Source organism: Canis aureus, chromosome 1 (assembly GCF_053574225.1).
Source record: "Canis aureus isolate CA01 chromosome 1, VMU_Caureus_v.1.0, whole genome shotgun sequence".
Classification (NCBI taxonomy): domain Eukaryota; kingdom Metazoa; phylum Chordata; class Mammalia; order Carnivora; family Canidae; genus Canis; species Canis aureus.
In genome coordinates, this window is record NC_135611.1 from 69,050,060 (window position 1) to 69,065,737 (window position 15,678).

At 48.7% G+C, this 15,678-nt stretch overlaps 2 protein-coding genes across 9 annotated transcripts in view; one reads left to right on the forward strand and one right to left on the reverse strand.

Annotated features, from left to right (window-relative positions):
- Positions 1-1,359: 1,359 nt before the first annotated feature.
- Positions 1,360-4,695, reverse strand: LOC144316977 (uncharacterized). 3 transcript variants are annotated; one of them, XR_013382831.1, is made up of 4 exons: positions 3,587-4,695; positions 3,318-3,411; positions 3,084-3,219; positions 1,360-2,628 (listed from the first exon to the last, which is right to left on the reverse strand). XR_013382831.1 is itself a non-coding variant. In XM_077902753.1 (4 exons), exons 1-4 carry the CDS (start codon positions 4,116-4,118, stop codon positions 1,934-1,936), a joined length of 927 nt encoding a protein of 308 aa, XP_077758879.1. In that variant the 5' UTR covers positions 4,119-4,695; the 3' UTR covers positions 1,360-1,933. The 3 variants fall into 3 exon arrangements, 1 of the variants encoding a protein (XP_077758879.1); XM_077902753.1 differs by lacking the exon at positions 3,318-3,411 and having other exon boundaries at positions 1,360-2,262; positions 3,587-3,692; positions 3,763-4,695; XR_013382828.1 differs by lacking the exon at positions 3,318-3,411.
- A 93-nt stretch (positions 4,696-4,788) lies between these two features.
- L3MBTL3 (L3MBTL histone methyl-lysine binding protein 3) overlaps positions 4,789-15,678 on the forward strand; it is a 120,867-nt gene continuing 109,977 nt past the window's right edge. For 2 of the 6 annotated variants that reach the window (XM_077902767.1, XM_077902816.1), the window contains exons 1-2: positions 4,789-4,938; positions 8,386-8,452. The gene's annotated coding sequence lies outside the window, so the exon portion shown is untranslated. Of the gene's footprint in view, positions 4,982-5,960; positions 5,983-6,464; positions 6,710-7,305; positions 7,589-8,385; positions 8,453-15,678 lie in introns of those variants that run through there. The other 4 variants (XM_077902788.1, XM_077902800.1, XM_077902778.1 and 1 more) reach the window with 4 other exon arrangements.

Genomic DNA, 15,678 nt, shown 5'->3' on the forward strand with positions numbered 1-15,678 from the left:
TTCTAGAACCAGGTTCTCAGAATATCCAAGACTATTCTTATAAACGTGGTCTGAAGTCTGGCCTGTGCCTTCTAACATTGTTTAGTCATAAGGCTTTTAGATTTAGGCTTTAGATGAGTAAGTATATTATGCAAAAATATAAATGATCTTTTTCCTTTAAACCTAGAAGGGAGTTTACGGTCCCATATTATTCTACTCTTTTGGATACGTGTGTCACATTTCTACCTTTACTTTTGTATCTAAACAAAATGATAATAAGCACTCACATCTGTCCAGAAGCTCTTTCTATATTAATTTCCTTAGGATGTGGAGCATGTGATACACATTATAATGCTTTACCTGATGAGTAATATACCCTTTCTCTTTCACCCTTAGCATTCCAATGACATTTTACCATCACAAGCCCTGTGCCAGGAATGTATGCAGATGTGTCACAATGAAGATAACCAGGATTCAAATGTGAGTACTTAATAAACATTTCAGTGTTATCTAGAACACTAACAAGAAAATCAAACTCAGCTCTTACAAATATCAATAATAAGAATCTTGGCCAAATCAATGTTAACGTCATTTTCATACTTGGAAAAACATGGAGCACACAATTATGTAGGCTAAAAAAAATCAATAACTTGACTCATACTTAAAAGTAAGATAATACATTAAAAGGATGATCCCAAGTATTGTTCGTTTAGAACATTTCTGTGGGAAGATTCAGTTTTACCTCGAGGCTTGTGACCAGGAGCACACAGTATAACGTGGGGGACTGGTGTTAGAAAAGCGGTTTGTGGCTATGAAGCAGATCAAAACTAACTAGCCGTTAGGGAATGGAACCCATGACCTTGATCTCATTAGTACCAGGCTTAACCCAACTGAACGAGCTATAAACTGATAACATTCGGGTCCCCAGCCGATGGATGGATTTTTCACTCCTTAAAATTCCTTTCTTGGTTCCATAGTATTTGTACCAAAATGTGACCGTGCTCCCGTTCTGTGGAAAAGATGGAGAAGGACATGGATTTCAAAGAGGCCTCAGAAATCAATTACTCTGTTTTTTTTTTTTTTTTTTGTCTAGCTAGTGAGAGAATTGAAGCCCTGAAATGTGAGGTGACCTGCCTAATGGTTCCCAGTGGGTGGTGGCAGGACTGGATTAGAATGCAAATCTCTTGGACTTCACTCCAATTTCAATTTGTGAGGGCCGGCCCATGGAGGAGGTCACCCTGGAACTGTTCTGGGACAGGAAGAGTGAGTCCTACCAACAGGAGGTGGGACAAGTTTAGTGTTAGGAAGAAGAAGGAGTTTAGCTTTTAAATTGAAGTTCACGCAGAGTGGAGGTAAGACAATGGAGTACAGTGAGAGAGGTTTTATTTTTACTTTTTATTTTCTTTAAATTTTAATTTAAATTCAATTTAGTTAACATACATACATCGTATTTTTAGTTTCCGGGGGTGGAATTTAGGGATTCCTCAGTTGCACGCAACACCCAGGGCTCCTTACGTCACGTGCCCTTCTTCATGGCCCTCACCTCAAAACCCCATCGCCCCTACCTACCTCCCCTCCCGCCGCCACCCTCAGTTTGTTTCCTAGAATTAAGAGTCCAGTGAGAGAGGCTTTACATGACCTTCACTGAGACGTGATAGGATGCCTTGAAAGACCTCTAAAGAATGAATGTGGTGACTTGTTTAAAATGTTTTCCATGTAAAACCATTTTAGCTTCACAACATTTAGGAATGGAGGGACCTGAAGTCATTTGGGGGCAATAAGTTTGGGTTTAAATACATCACTACGAAGGATAATAAAGGAATGAGCTAATACTTTAGTTTGAGGTGCCAAGGAAATTGAAATGCCACGTGAGGGACAGATTTGGTGGTTGGTGGGTGTCAAGAGGGTAGAGCAGGGTGGCCCGGGAAGAGGGCAGTGGTGGAGGGTGATGAGATTAAGTGAAGCTGGAAAGAAGGGATTCCTCATGGAAATGAAGCAGTGACCACGTGGTGGAAACGTGAGGAACAGCGAAGCTTCTACTGGGATGGCCCCCTTTGGGGAGCAGGTGCAGAGAGGTCCCGGAAGAGTACTGGCTTACTGAGCGTCGTCTCCAGTCCAGGACTGCATCCGCCTCCGTCTCGGCTGGGGGCACCGACGGTTTCTTGGCCCAGATACGTGGTAGTGGTCTTGTTTTTACCTGTGAGTGCCCGCGGAAGATCTCCCGCCCTGAACTACAGCTTGGGAACCGCCGACACAAAGTTCTTGAGGCTTCATGGATGATCTCTGCAGGACGAAGGCCAGGTGTTGCTGAGAGCCTCCACCGGTCTTTCTCTGATTGGATCATTTTCCCAGAGGAAAAGTGGAATGACACACCAGGGATGGCTGTCCTTCAAGAATCTGCTAGGCTGTGACTTTTTCTGGAAAACCTGTCCGTATTGCCATAGGGGCTCCTGGCCCGCACTTGCTCGGCCTACCCCACCACGCCACGCCACACTGTAACGCAATGCCCAGCTCGCTAGACTCTTGCCAGACTGAATTCCTCCTGGCCTAGTTTTCCTCTGTTGTTACTCCCCACCACCTTGCAGGGGATTGCTCAGCACAAGTAGGCCATTAACATAAGTTTAGAAATCAGAAATATCCAGAAGTTATCTAGAGAGAAATATCATCCAGAAGTTAACATAAGTTTAGAAATAAGAAATATCATCCAGAAATTATCTAGAGAGAATAAATCTAAAATGGATTTTTAGAAAAAAAAATCTAAAATTTAAGGGTTGTGGTTTTTTGTTTTGTTTTGTTTTTTTTTTTGCATGGTCTTAGTTTTGCACATAGTTCACGGCCTTTCTTTTCTGCTCCCCTAGTCTGCCTTTGACCATTTCGCTGCTTATTATTCAAGGGCTAAGGAGAAAAGGGGAGAAGCTGAAATTCAGATCAGTTAATTAGGCTGTTTGGGAGCAGCCCGGAAAAGGGTTGGAAGTGGTGGGTGAAATCAATAGTTAACCGGCGGTCTGAGATTATCTATAGCTCTTACCCACCCAACCTGCTCTTCACACCCCCTAAACCAATGGCTGCCCAGCATATGAGCAGATTTTATTAGCTCATTTCACCTTCATGGGGTTTGTCCCTTTGTTCTTGAGTACGCGGCAAGCCATGTGTCCTGATTTTTGGTTTGGAGAATTTGGTCACTATACCAACGGAAGAAACTGTGGGGTGGTCAGCTTCTCTGGGGGTAATCTCATGGTCCTAAGGAAGGAAATTTAACAGTTTATTTTCTGAAACTGGTTCAAGGAATATTCCTTAAGTAAAAAAAAAAAATTCAATCAAGAAATAATATTACTTACATTTTGAAGCAGGATTTTTAATACATTATTTCCATCTGTGATATATTTAAATTCTAGGCCCCAGGCAGTAATTTCGGAAAAAGGCCTCCTTTACCTTTTACGAGATGCAAAATAAAGTCCACTCTGAGGGCCAGCGGGGCCTCTCCCGGACTTTCCCACCCTTGCCAAATGTTAACACTGGCTCCTGCCATTCTGGAAAGCGCACATGCTACTCTTTTTTTTTTTTTTTTAATCCCCCCCCCCCCCCCGAACTGCAAAGTGTTACTGACCTTAACAATGTCTATCATAACTTCAATCACTCCAATTCTTTTGTGATACTTGTAGGAAAGGAGCACTTGCATCTGATAGGAAAGGCGCTTGCATCTGGTAGGAAAGGCGCTTGCATCTGGTAGGAAAGGAGCACTTGTATTTGGTGGAAAAGGAGCACTTGCATCTGGTAGGAAAGGCGCTTGCATCTGGTAGGAAAGGAGCACTTGTATTTGGTGGGAAAGGAGCACTTGCATCTGGTGGGAAAGGAGCATTTGCATCTGGTAGGAACGGAGCACTTGTATTTGGTAGGAAATGAGCACTTGCATCTGGTAGGAAAAGAGCACTTGCATCTGGTAGGAAAGGAGCACGGCGGCGGCCCCAGAGGAGGCCTGCAAGGGAGGGGAAGGCCGTCCCTAGCGCACGCGCACGCGGGCCTCCTTGCTGCAGCCTTGACGCCTTGTGGAGGCAGGTGTCGCCTGGGCTGCGCCTGGGCCTCCTTGCTGCAGCCTTGACGCCTTGCGGAGGCAGGTGTCGCCTGGAGGCCATCGCCATGCAGAGGGGCTGCCCTGGGAGGCCAGGACCGGCTCTGCCCGCCGCCCGGGTCCCGACACGCGCACTCGCAGAAGCTGGTGCAGCAACCGAGCCAGATTCCACAGCAGAGGCCTAGCGCGTGGCAGCTCCCACGAAGGCCGACCCTGGAGGGAAGGGAGGAGCGCGCGGGTCGTGCCCCCTGCAGTCCTCGAGCAGGGGAGCGGGTGGTGGTGGGGGGGGGGACGGCTCCAGGAGCTTCAAACTTTATTTCCCATTTTTCGTGACCTGTGGCACGCACTTAGCGGTCCGGGTCGCGTTTGTGCAAGAGCTGGGGAGGGGAGAGGGGAGGGGAAGGGAGAGGGGAGGCCGCGCTCCTTAATGGCTGCACGGGTCCATTTGCACATTTGCAGTGCAGCCTTGCAGCCCGGATTAGCTGCTCCGAGCATCGCCTTCTCCCTTCCCCAAAAAGAGAAAAAAAAAAAAAAAAAAAAAAAGTAAAGTGCCAAATAGACAAAGAGATGCATGACCTGAGCGGCGTTTCCCGGCGGGTTGGGCCGTGGCGGGCGCGGCGGGCGGCGGGCGCGGGGCCCCGGGCGGGATGCACCTGAGGCGGCGCGCGCGGGAGCGGCGGGGGCGCAGCGCGCGGGCAGGGCGGCCGGAGCGAGCCTCGCGGCGGCGGCGGCGGCGGCGGCGGCGGCGGCGGCGGCGGCACCGGCTCCAGCGCAGCTTCCCTCTCCCCGGCCCTGGCTCCACGCGCACATGCGCACTGCGCCCGCAGCCCTGGACCATTTGTCAGGACTACTCGGGAGACGGAGAAAAAAAAAAGCGAGCGAATTTGGGGGTAAGGAGCGGCCGATCGGGTCCCGGCGCCCGCGGGTCGCCAGGTCGGTCCGCGCGCTCGGCCGCCCGGGCCCTCTCCGGGGCGAGGAGGAAAGTTGGAGCGACCTCGGGGGGGCCGGAGGCGCACGCCGCCCCGCGGAGCAGCCCCGGGCAGGGGGGGACACGAGGGGGTTCCCCCCGCCCCGGGCGCCGCCGGGAAACAGCTCAAAACTTAATCCCGGCGAGAAAAAGTGGGCGAGGGACTCGGGGACGGCGGGGGGCGCGGGGGGGCGCCGCCGGGCATCTCCCTGCGCAGGAGTGAGCGCGAGTAGGAAAGAGGAACAAAAGAGCGAGAAAAGAGAAAGGAAAAAATGGGGGGAGGAGAGACTTGTATTTTTCTGCCTGCGCGCACCCGGGGAAGGGTGTGGGGGCCGCGCGGAGGGCGCCGGGCGCGGCGGCGGCGGGGGCGCCCGGGCGGGCGGGCGGGGTGCGAGGGGGCTCCGCGGCCTCCCCGCGGCCTCCCCGCGGCCCCCGCGCGCGCCCCGCGCGCCCCGCGCCCCCCGCGCCCCGCACTCGGGTCGCGTTCGGGGGCAGCGGGCGCGCGGCGGGGAGCGCGGCGGCGGCGGCGGCGGCGGGGAGCGCGCCCGAGGGCGCAGGGGGGGCGCGCGGGGGGGGGCGCGCAGGGGGGCGGCGGCGGGGGCGGCGCGGGGGCAGCGCGAGCCCCGCGCGCCGCCCCCCTGCGCCCCCTCCGCCCGTGTGGCCTTTGTGCCGGCGCGCGGGGAGGGCGGGCGCGGGGCGCGGAGCGCGGGGAGGGCGCGGGGCGCGCGGGGGGCGCGGGAAGGGCGCGGGGCCACTTGGCGGCGGCGCCCCCGGCTGCGGGCCCCGCGTGGGTGCGCTGCCCCCCGCCCCGGCCCCCGCCCGCGCCCCGCGCCCCGCGCCCCGCGCCCGGGGCCCGCGCGCACACGCACACCCGCACGCACGCACACTCCCGCGGACCCGCGGCGGGGCTCGGCGGCCGAGAGTTTGCGCCTCCCTCCGCGCCGCCTCCCCCTTCCCGGCCGAGCGTGTGAGAATTTCATATAGATCGGCTCCAATTTCCGCCATTTTGGGAAAGTTGCACAAAAATAAACCCTCCGGTTTATTTCTGCCCGAGGCAGGAAAGTGCTCGCGGGAGCCAGGCGGCGCGGGCCCGGCGGGGCCGTCCGCGCGCGCGCGCGGGGGGAGGGGCGGGGGCAGGGGGGAGGGGGAGGGCGCGGGCCGCGGGCCGTCGCGGCGTTGGGTGCGGGGCGCAGGGGCGGCGCGGGAGGGGGGGCTCCCCCTGCAACTTGTTTACGCCGCCCTCCTCCCGGGGAGGCCGCCCCCCCGCCGCGTGCGTGTGCCGTTCCGGAATAATGGGTCTTGCACACTCGCGCCCTGGGCCCGGCAGGGGTGGGGGGGGTGGGGACCGGGAAGCGCAGGAGCCCGGGCATCCGCCGCGCGCCCCGCGAGCTGCAGGGGAGGGGGTCGGGGAGGGAGCCCCGGGGGCGCGGGGGGCGCGAGGGGGCGCAACTTTTGCGCCGGGGCCGAAACTTTAATTACCTTTAAAGAAAAAGGCCTTCGGATCGCCTCCTCCCTCCCCCCCCCTTCTGGCCGCGGCGGGGCCCACAGCGCGACCGTGAGAGAAAGTTTCAAAGCGGGCGGCTTCCTCCCCGCCCCGCCCGCCCTCGCCGCCATCCGTGTGTCCGTCTGCGCGCGGGCAGAGGTGGGGGCGGCGAGCCGGGGCCCGCTCCGCACCCCTGCACGGGCAGACCAAGGTAAACGCCGCTTCGGTTTCCCTCCTCCCCGCCTCCCCCTTCCCCCCCTCCCGCTTCCTTTTCCTCCCCCTCCCCGCCGATTTTTATTTTTTTTTTTAATTTTTTTTTTGAGGGGGACCCAAAAAACGGAGTGTGTCTCCTTATGCAACTTCCTCGGGCGCTGCGAGCCCGGCCCTTCCCCCTCCCTGCATCCCGAGGCCCCGCTCCTTTCCCACCTCGGCGCCGCCGCCAGACAAATGCATCCGAAAAGCGAAGTCCAGAGAAACAAAAATAGATTTAAAAGGGGGAAGAATTATTTATTTATTTATTTTTTTGTTCTAAGTTTGAGTGAAGGGAACCTGAGATGAGAAATAAGGTTTTTTGGGGGCGGTGGGGAGGGGGGGCGGGGAGGGCGGCCGGGCGAGCGCGTCCTCCTGTTGGTTTTTCCGAGAGCTGGTGTGCGGCACCTTCCCCGGCCCGGGGCGGGCGGGGGTGGGGTGGGGGTGGGCCCGACGGCGCGTGTGCTGGCCGCCTCGGTCGCGTGGATTTTTGCGCAAGTTTTCAGAAAAACACTGACTCGAGTAGAGAGCATTTCTCCGGAAAGTTTCAAGTGCAGCAAAAATAGCGAACGTGCAAAACTGGCCAAGGGGAGACCTCTAGTGGTTACACGCGTCTTTAAGTTAGGGAGGCCGAGAGCAAAGTTTGGCCTTTGCTCGCAGCTACGTAGTCTGTTCAGACGTGGAAGTAATTAGACGACCTGAGCGAGCGGCCAGATGTGAGCGTAGATGCGGCCCCGACCGCGCAGCTGCCGGGAAGGCCCGACCCGGAGCCCCCCCGGGTCCCTAACACGGTGGGGGGGCCGGGGAGGGCGCTTGCCTTGGATCCCCGGGTCTGAGATAGGTCTGTAAGTGGGTTAGGCACCGTTGTTTGCTTTTATGCTCATCATTTTTTGTCTTTGACCAACTTTTAATCGGGGGGGGGGGGTGGTGGTGGTGGAGAAGAGGGGGGTGTCCACAGTGAGTCGTTTCATTTCTGAACGTTCACAGAAATGCAGAGCGTTCAGAACTTGCGCACAAAAAAAAAAAAAAAAAAAAAAAGATCCTCGGGTTGGAATTTGTCTTTTGTAACAAGCCGGTCATGTTTATCCCCTAATAAATAGGATTAAAGGCCGGCGGTTAGTCTCTTAACCGTGCAGTTACATAGAGTCATAGGATAAGTGGTCCCTCTCAGGTTCCAAGAGTATAATTTTGTTGCGCTGGTGAAAACGTTGTTTCTGGATACTTTGTATCAGTCGTGATTTAAAACGTTCGCCTACGTGGGAAAGAACTGCTTACATAGTATCTCTCCGTTTGCCAGTCCGAGTAACTTTGATTTTAAAGATAAAAGCCCTGCAAGAAATTAAAGTGGAGTCGAAGGATGCCTGTAACTTTCACCTGCTGGTCATAGAAAGGGGGATATCTTCAATTTAGGGATTTAGGATAAGGGGAGGGGATGAATGATAAAACCCTTTTCATCTCATTCAAGACTGGTTTATTTTTAATATAAGGAGTGGTATTGTGTGAAATTATGCCATAGGTCAGTGATTCAAAATTAAAACATATTAATGGGGGATTTGAAGGCTTTTTCTTTCTTTTTTTTTTTATGACAACGTATTGATTTTTACTTTTCCTCTCTTTCAACTAATGCTGGACCTTTAGGAGACGTCTTGGGGGTGGAAAAACAATCCTAAAGACCACCAGAGAGTTATTTCTTCACCGCCACTAGGTAAGATTTGCTTTTTGAAACAAATTGCTTGGTGTATTTGCAAATGTTGAAAGCTGTGTTTGGAGATCGGGAAGGAGAATGTGGGACAGGGTTGGCAGCAAAGCATCGTTTTGTGGGGGCTGCTTTGGATGCGTGAAAGTCTGGACATGAAGTGTGACGGAGGCTCAGATAAAACATTAGGAAAGGTTCCGAAGATTGTCCCGGATAATAATTTGTGGACTGGCCCTTTTACTGGATCCTTGATTTGCGTTTCAACTCTGTTTTCTACCGAAAGTAAATAGTTTTATTACTTGGAATGGAAAAGATGGGAAAACTAGAACCAAGCACTTGTGAGCTAACATTAGCTGTTGTAACACAGTGGTATGGAGGATTCTGGAACTTGTTAAAATTTTGTAGGTGAAATTTACAATGAGAGCTTTGGGGCGTTCAAGTTATTTGACTTTGTGGCTTAAATCCAGCATGGGCTGAATTGTGCCAACCATCATGTCAAAGGGCTGTGGGGACTTTCCAGCATATGAGCATAGGCGTGTCAACTTTTGAACGTATCTCGACAAAGAGTATAGCCGTTGTCCGATAAGATCCCTTTGGTGATTTTGGAGGGTGCCGGTTTATCTCCAGGAATTCAAGGCCTCTTTTCGGGACACAGGTTGTTCTCAGGCAAAAGAGGGCAGCCCTCTGAAGGGAAAGCATCTTAGTGATCAAAGTGTATTTGTGCTCCTCTAGTTCTATTTATACCTCCCCACCACCCGCTACTCCCCTACCTTATTTTTTATTTTCCTCTCCTTTTTTTGCTTCTTTTCATTCTGTTTGTTTTCAGTACTAAAGGAGTTGTTGATTCCTGTTTGGCAAAAAAACAAATAAAACAAAATCAATCAGCCCTACCTTTTCCGAGTAGGACTAATAATCCTCCCTGGGCTCCCTTAGAACTGAGGTGGGCATGCCCTGGATGTCAACACCGAATCATTACTGATGTAAAAAACGATTGTTAACAGGAGCTTGTTGTCATTTTCTGCTCGTGGATGGTCTTGAGTGGTGTCATTTGCAAGGTGAATAGAGGGGGGGTCCACGTAGGTGATGCAATGCAAGAAGATCACGCAGGCGGAAGGAGAGGGCAAGCAGAGCAGAGGATCAGGTGTTGCCCGGGATGCTGAGTTTCACATTTACACATGCTGAGTGGAGGGCAGTGCCTGTTTTCCTTCACTTGGGGAGTCCTTGTGGCTGTGGATGGAGCAATCAAAGACAATTCAGCCTCTAAATGTATCGCATTGTGTGAGTCATTTTACCTGGTTCAGCCTGGATTGATCTCCCCATCTGGAAAATGGAGCAACAGTGCTGACCTTACTTCCTTTGTTGAAAGGAGAAAAGTAAAATACGGTTGTGAGAACTATAAAGATGGATTCACGTGTTTGGTAGTCATATTACCATTTTACCTTAGTCAGGTTTCGTGAAGGGCAGGAAGGAGGTTGTCAAGGGCAGAACAGAGTGATTTAATTCCTGGCTAAAATTATTAGATTGGTTTCTGGTATATATATTATGTGGGCTTGTCACAATACTTCAGGGGATATTTCTTTTCTTTAGGAAAAAAATAGTTTATCTTGAATAGCATTAGCTCATTGCAAGAAGGGACCGTGTTTTTACATGACGCTGAATATAAACTGTAATTTATTTATCCCAATCTAGTCATTTAATAGGTAGGAGTAAGTAAAATAAATCAAACTTAAAATGATGCCTAATTGTGGAAATGTGAGGGTACTGAAAGTAGAAGGGTTGGTGTGAGGGGAATTCGTGAGCTGTAATTAATATTTTAGTTGTGTGAGTCTGTTGGGAAATGAGCGTGAGAAAATAGGTAACTGGGGTAGTGATATTTATACTCTAGGGGGTCAGAAAATGGGTCCGCAAATGACTGCGGATTTAGGGAAAGGTCCACGCAGGGCCTGCCTTCCACCCCTCTTATATTTCCGAGACCCCTTTGCTACTTTATTCTAATTATAACCAACTGTCTATGGTCTATGATCTAGACAGAAAAAAAAAAAATCCTCAATTTGCTGATACTGAACTTGACAAACCCTGACAGGGTTTAGTGAGTTGTAGTTCATCTCCGTTCTCCTATAGATCATCCAATCAATGTTGTGAGAATTCAAAGACTCGATAGTAGACGAAAGAAGAAATATGTATCGTGTGGAATTAGTCCTTGAGTAATTGAGGGCTGCTTCTTGAATAATTTTCCACTGCTCTGTTTGGTAGTTTATTTCTAAGAATCTGTGTTTCAACCAAGGCTTTTTTTTTTTTTTTTTTTTGTGGCAGGTAAAGTTAGGATGGGAAATTTATAAGATAAGTTACTTTCTGTGCTGTGGGACAGGGGTGTACCCTGGGGTTCTGAGGATGGGTGCCCTGAGTGATCCCTCTTGCAGTGTGTCTACCAGTTAACTAGATTTTATTGAGCTCTTACAGTGCTGAACACCAAAGGACTAGGCCTCTGCCCTTGAATTCCCTAGACCCAATGCCAGGAGTGGACGCGACTCTCAGCTCTGTTAAGAAGAGTAAAGCAGCTGCACTTGGTACCAGTAGGAAAGAACAAGGGACCCACCCTCTTGGGAGCCAGAGTCAGGAGACGGATTCCTGGGTTGAGTGATGCAGAAATATGCCATTTGATCATATACACATGGCACAATGTATGCCCTCCCTTTTCCAGTGCTTAACCTTCAGAAATTATTCAGGAGCTCTTTACCTCCTATCACGGAATTTCCGAATTGTATATCCAGTGAGAGTGATGGGTTTGGGGCTGATTGTTTTCTTCTTTGACTATGACTTCCTGGTGTAGATTATTCTACTTGCTCCCATTGAGGATTCCTCATGAGAATTTGGGGGACACTGTGTTCAAAGAGGACCATTTATTCGGGAGGCACTGTATTTAAAGAGAACTATTTATACCTTCCTATGCGTGTGTATTTGTCTATGACATCTTGAAATTCAGGGCATCCGTAGAAAACACATTTTGTAAAGGACCTCATCATCCAATGGGGATATTCTCAGGTTGTCTCTTTACTACGTTATTTTACTGACACACGAAGATATGAATAAATAGTCGCACACTATGAACTGGCGTGTACTGATCATAGCATTGGCTATGCAGCAAGTGGATGAAAGCAAAGCACCCGGAAAAGGGTCCCCGTGCCATGTAACAGAGTTTGATTGATGAAGTCAGATTGAAGAAGATGTTTAAGAAAATCCCCACTGAGGAGACGGGGTGGTTTGGGGGAAAGAACGAGGACTTTTGAGAGGAACTCGAGTGAAGTTGGGTGATCCTGGATGAGAGAACTTCTGATGAGCATGGTGGACCTGGAATTGGTTTATTGCATGTGTATTATAGACACTAGGAAAATGCTCTCTTTCTTCTCCTTTCTGTACGCCAGTGTTTTGTCAGTCGACAAATATTTATTGAGCACCTCTTTTTTGGAAGTCTCAGTTGAGTGCTTCACCTCATCCACGCTTAGACCAGGGTCGGATGAATGAACCGGTTAGGGCTACAGAGAAAGCAGCAGACCTTGGTCTCCATGTGTCTGACTTCTAGTTGAGGAAATGCCCCCCACACAGTCCAGTAGAGAGGTCATCAACAACACAAAGCCACGGTTCAGTGCTCCTGCTCAGGAAAGGTGGAGGTGAACACAGTGAGTGTCACGGCGGCACCACTGATGTGGCGTTAGCCGCATTGCTCAGGTAAGGACCTGGGAGGTGGGGCGCTCTCTGCCAAACCCTTCCACGTGTTGATAAGTCAACTATAAATGTGCATTGAGGGCCTCCTGAATGGCAGGCATTGAGCTAGCACTTTATATTCATTCAATAATTCATTTATTTATGTATCCAACAAATACCGAGTGCCTTCTGTCTGCCCAGGTGCTGCTGTAGGCCCTGAGTGCTATCTCAAATACTTTCACTAACCTTGAGCAGTTGGTATTTGTATTTCACTTTTCGAGCAAACTGGTGCTTGGAGATACTTAGTAACTTGTCCAGGTTCATATCCTGCAGTTTGAAAGGGGTGGCATCAGGGAAAACGATACTGGCTTATGATTGTTTTGTTATGTCTTTAGGTTCCTAGTTTCTTTTTTTTTTTTTTTTTTAATAAATTTATTTATTTATTTATGATAGTCACACACAGAGAGAGAGAGAGAGGCAGAGACATAGGCAGAGGGAGAAGCAGGCTCCATGCACTAGGAGCCCGACGTGGGATTCGATCCCGGGTCTCCAGGATCGCGCCCTGGGCCAAAGGCAGGCGCCAAACCGCTGCGCCACCCAGGGATCCCTAGGTTCCTAGTTTTGAAAAAAAGTAATTCTTAGAATATTTTTGAGAAAACCCACTTCTGGATTAATATATTTGCTCTTATACATTCGTTTACTAGGATAAGCAAATAGCAAACAGGTATCAGAAAAAATAATGGCAACACAATTCTCTCTTCACTTTTCTTTCTTTTCTCCCTTCCTTCTTTTCTTTCTTTTCTTTTCTTTTCTTTTCTTTTCTTTTCTTTTTTCTTTTCTTTTTTCTTCTTTCTTTCTTTCTTTCTTTCTTTCTTTCTTTCTTTCTTTCTTTCCTCTCTTTCTCTCTTTCTCTCTTTCACCAAGAATTAGGAAAAGACCAATTACTGAGTTACTGAAAACAACACCTTGGTCTAGTTTATGGCCTTGACATGATCACAAACTGTTAAGAAAACATAACTCAGATTAGGTTTGAGAGTTACCGGGCTGATTTATAAAGTGGTTTCACTTGTTCTGTCTTTACAGGAGGCAAAGGCAGTAGGGTTAGTTCTCAAAAAATGTAGATCAGTCAGTCAATAGAAATATTGGGACCTAAATTTCTTAAAGTGAACACAAAAGATGATGGGATTTACTCAGAAGGCAGGATTATAAAAGGAAAGAAGAAAATTAAATGGAGGGGTAGAGATATTGGTGGGGAGAAGCTAGGGCCAGGGCTGACTGTAGAGTGCTGGAATCAAAATAAAAAAAAAAGAAAACAGGAAATATGACTAATAATACATTCAGCAACAGTGCTATGGTTACTGTTATACTCCTTAACCAGAAGAGTATGCTCATGCTTGCCAGATGAAGTGAAGAGTCTTTATTCATTGGGTGGTTCCCTGTTGCAGTGGAACTCAGATAGTATCTCTGGTGTGTGAGTTACGGCCCATCAAGCAGAGCTTTAGTGTGACTTAGAAGGATACCACTGCGTGCGTTGATCATTGGGTACCAGACGGTTTCACTTTTAATGAAGCTCCATCACCTTATAAACTCTTTTGAGCACTTAGTGCATGCCAGGCTCTTTGAAGATCGGACCGTAGCTTTATGTTATATGTAATTTTGTACAATTGAACTACTTCAGTAGTAGAACATTTTGAGTAGGATTGTTCAGGCACCAAAATCATTTGATTATTTTCCCTTCATCTGTTATGCTGTCTGAACCCTGAACTATGAATCGAAATTCCCGAGAGGTCAATGTACTGCTCAGGTTGTTGAGTGGTCTAAATAATTCACCTTATTGCTGTGTGTTCTTATTTGGTGGATTTGAGGCTTGGCTGTTCAATCTATTGATAAGGAATTTAGCTACCAATGGTTATCAAGATAAACCTGTAGACTTGACTTGCGCAAGAGAAATAGAATCTGGTCATTTCTACTTTATTAGATACAAAAGAGAAATTGAGTCTAAATCTCTTAATTTTAGCTCTGTGTTCTATAAAAATATGAAGCAGAGTAAGAAAATAGATACTACTTTTAGCTTTCAAAAAATTATGAAATGAAATAAGAGAAAAGAACAAGATACTACTTTTAGTTTTTCTTTTTTGAGTTTATGCCTGTTTTGCATACGTATGGACATATCTGTGTCAGACAGGTTTTTGTTCTTTTTATGCCCTCTGAGTCCCTTTAATGGGTGTAAAATTTCTATTATGACTCTATTAGTGTAGCGATGTTGATGATATGATAGCACTTGTCAGGATATTTTTGCCTCAAACTGAGATATCTTAGACTCTGTACACTGAAAATGAACTTCCAATACAAGCATTTGATGAGAGTATATTAAATGTGCCATAGGCCTGTTAATGTCAGTTTGCGATTTCATTTTGTATGTACGTTTTTTTTTTTTTTCTTGAAAGGCATTATTCATTTTCTGTTCCTCCTTGAGAGGAAGTAAGTAGGTTAGGCCACAGAATCTCAAATAATTCATCCTTCTTACAGTAACAAGCGGGAAGACAGGAAGTTGAGATTTTGTAAAGGTTGCTTGTGGTGACTCCCCCTTTTGTATAATCTCCATGGCAGAAAAGGGAGCAAATGAGATAAGCTGGGGCTGCGTTAATAGGATCATTCTCATTAAAACATGGCCAGGAGATACAGGTTTTGAGAAAGTATCAGTAAGAAGGACCCGTCCTAATAGCTAAGTTCCTGTTTAAAGGAAGCGTAGATTAGCTGCCACTCCGGCGTCTGCTGTATGTGGGGAGATGTGGACAGAAGAAGACCCAGATTCTCAAGGATTTGTTCTTGAGGGGACTGAGATTTCATTTCGCACATTGAAATGATCTGGAGTTTTGCCTGCCTAAAATCTATGTACTTGGGCCCGGCGGCAAAATCCTACATCTCTCGGCCCTGGGATCTCCATCCCTCCGGCGTGTGTGTGTGTAATTCCGAGTCCTTATCAGGAGGGTGAGTAGAATATCAAAGCTGGTATCTGTCATGCTTGATTTGAAAGGAAAATTTTCCTTTGTAGCAATATGTTGAGAGATGCTTCAAGTGTGAGTTTAGATTTTTCTCTTATCCTTATTCCTGCTTAAGAGGTTTGAATTTAACTTCTTCTGATGTGTCCTCCACTGACACTTAAGTAAGGAGAGTTTCTTGGAGCCGCAACGGTCCGTCTCTGCCAACGCGGCGCGTGAGCACTCTGTGGCCTAGCTGGTAGTTAGAATTTCCCTGGGGCCTATGAGATGGGTGGACGGGTGGGTTAGATCTTTTTTTGTGATTTCCCCCCTCCCTCATTCCAACCTACAGCTAGTCTGTTGCATTTCCCCTTCTTTTTTTATTCACTCATTGGATACCTCTTCTCCTACGGCGGATCTTCATAAGGGATAAGGAAACGAAAAAAATCAAGGTCTCTTTCCTCCAAAGCCTTGTATAAGTAGGTGATCATGACGCAGTGTCCGCATTGTTGGGATGGGGGTATTGATTCTCTCTTCCTCGTCCCTCTTCCG

Coding starts and splice junctions, on each gene's coding strand:
- LOC144316977 (XM_077902753.1), bottom strand. CDS start 4,118: ATGGCGATGGCCTCCAGGCGACACCTGCCTCCGCAAGGCGTCAAGGCT. Junction 3,693..3,762: donor TTCCTACCAGATGCAAGCGC/CTTTCCTACCAG, acceptor AGATGCAAGCGC/CTTTCCTACCAGATGCAAGC. Junction 3,220..3,586: donor TTATGATAGACATTGTTAAG/GTCAGTAACACT, acceptor TTCCTTCCTTAG/GACCATGAGATTACCCCCAG.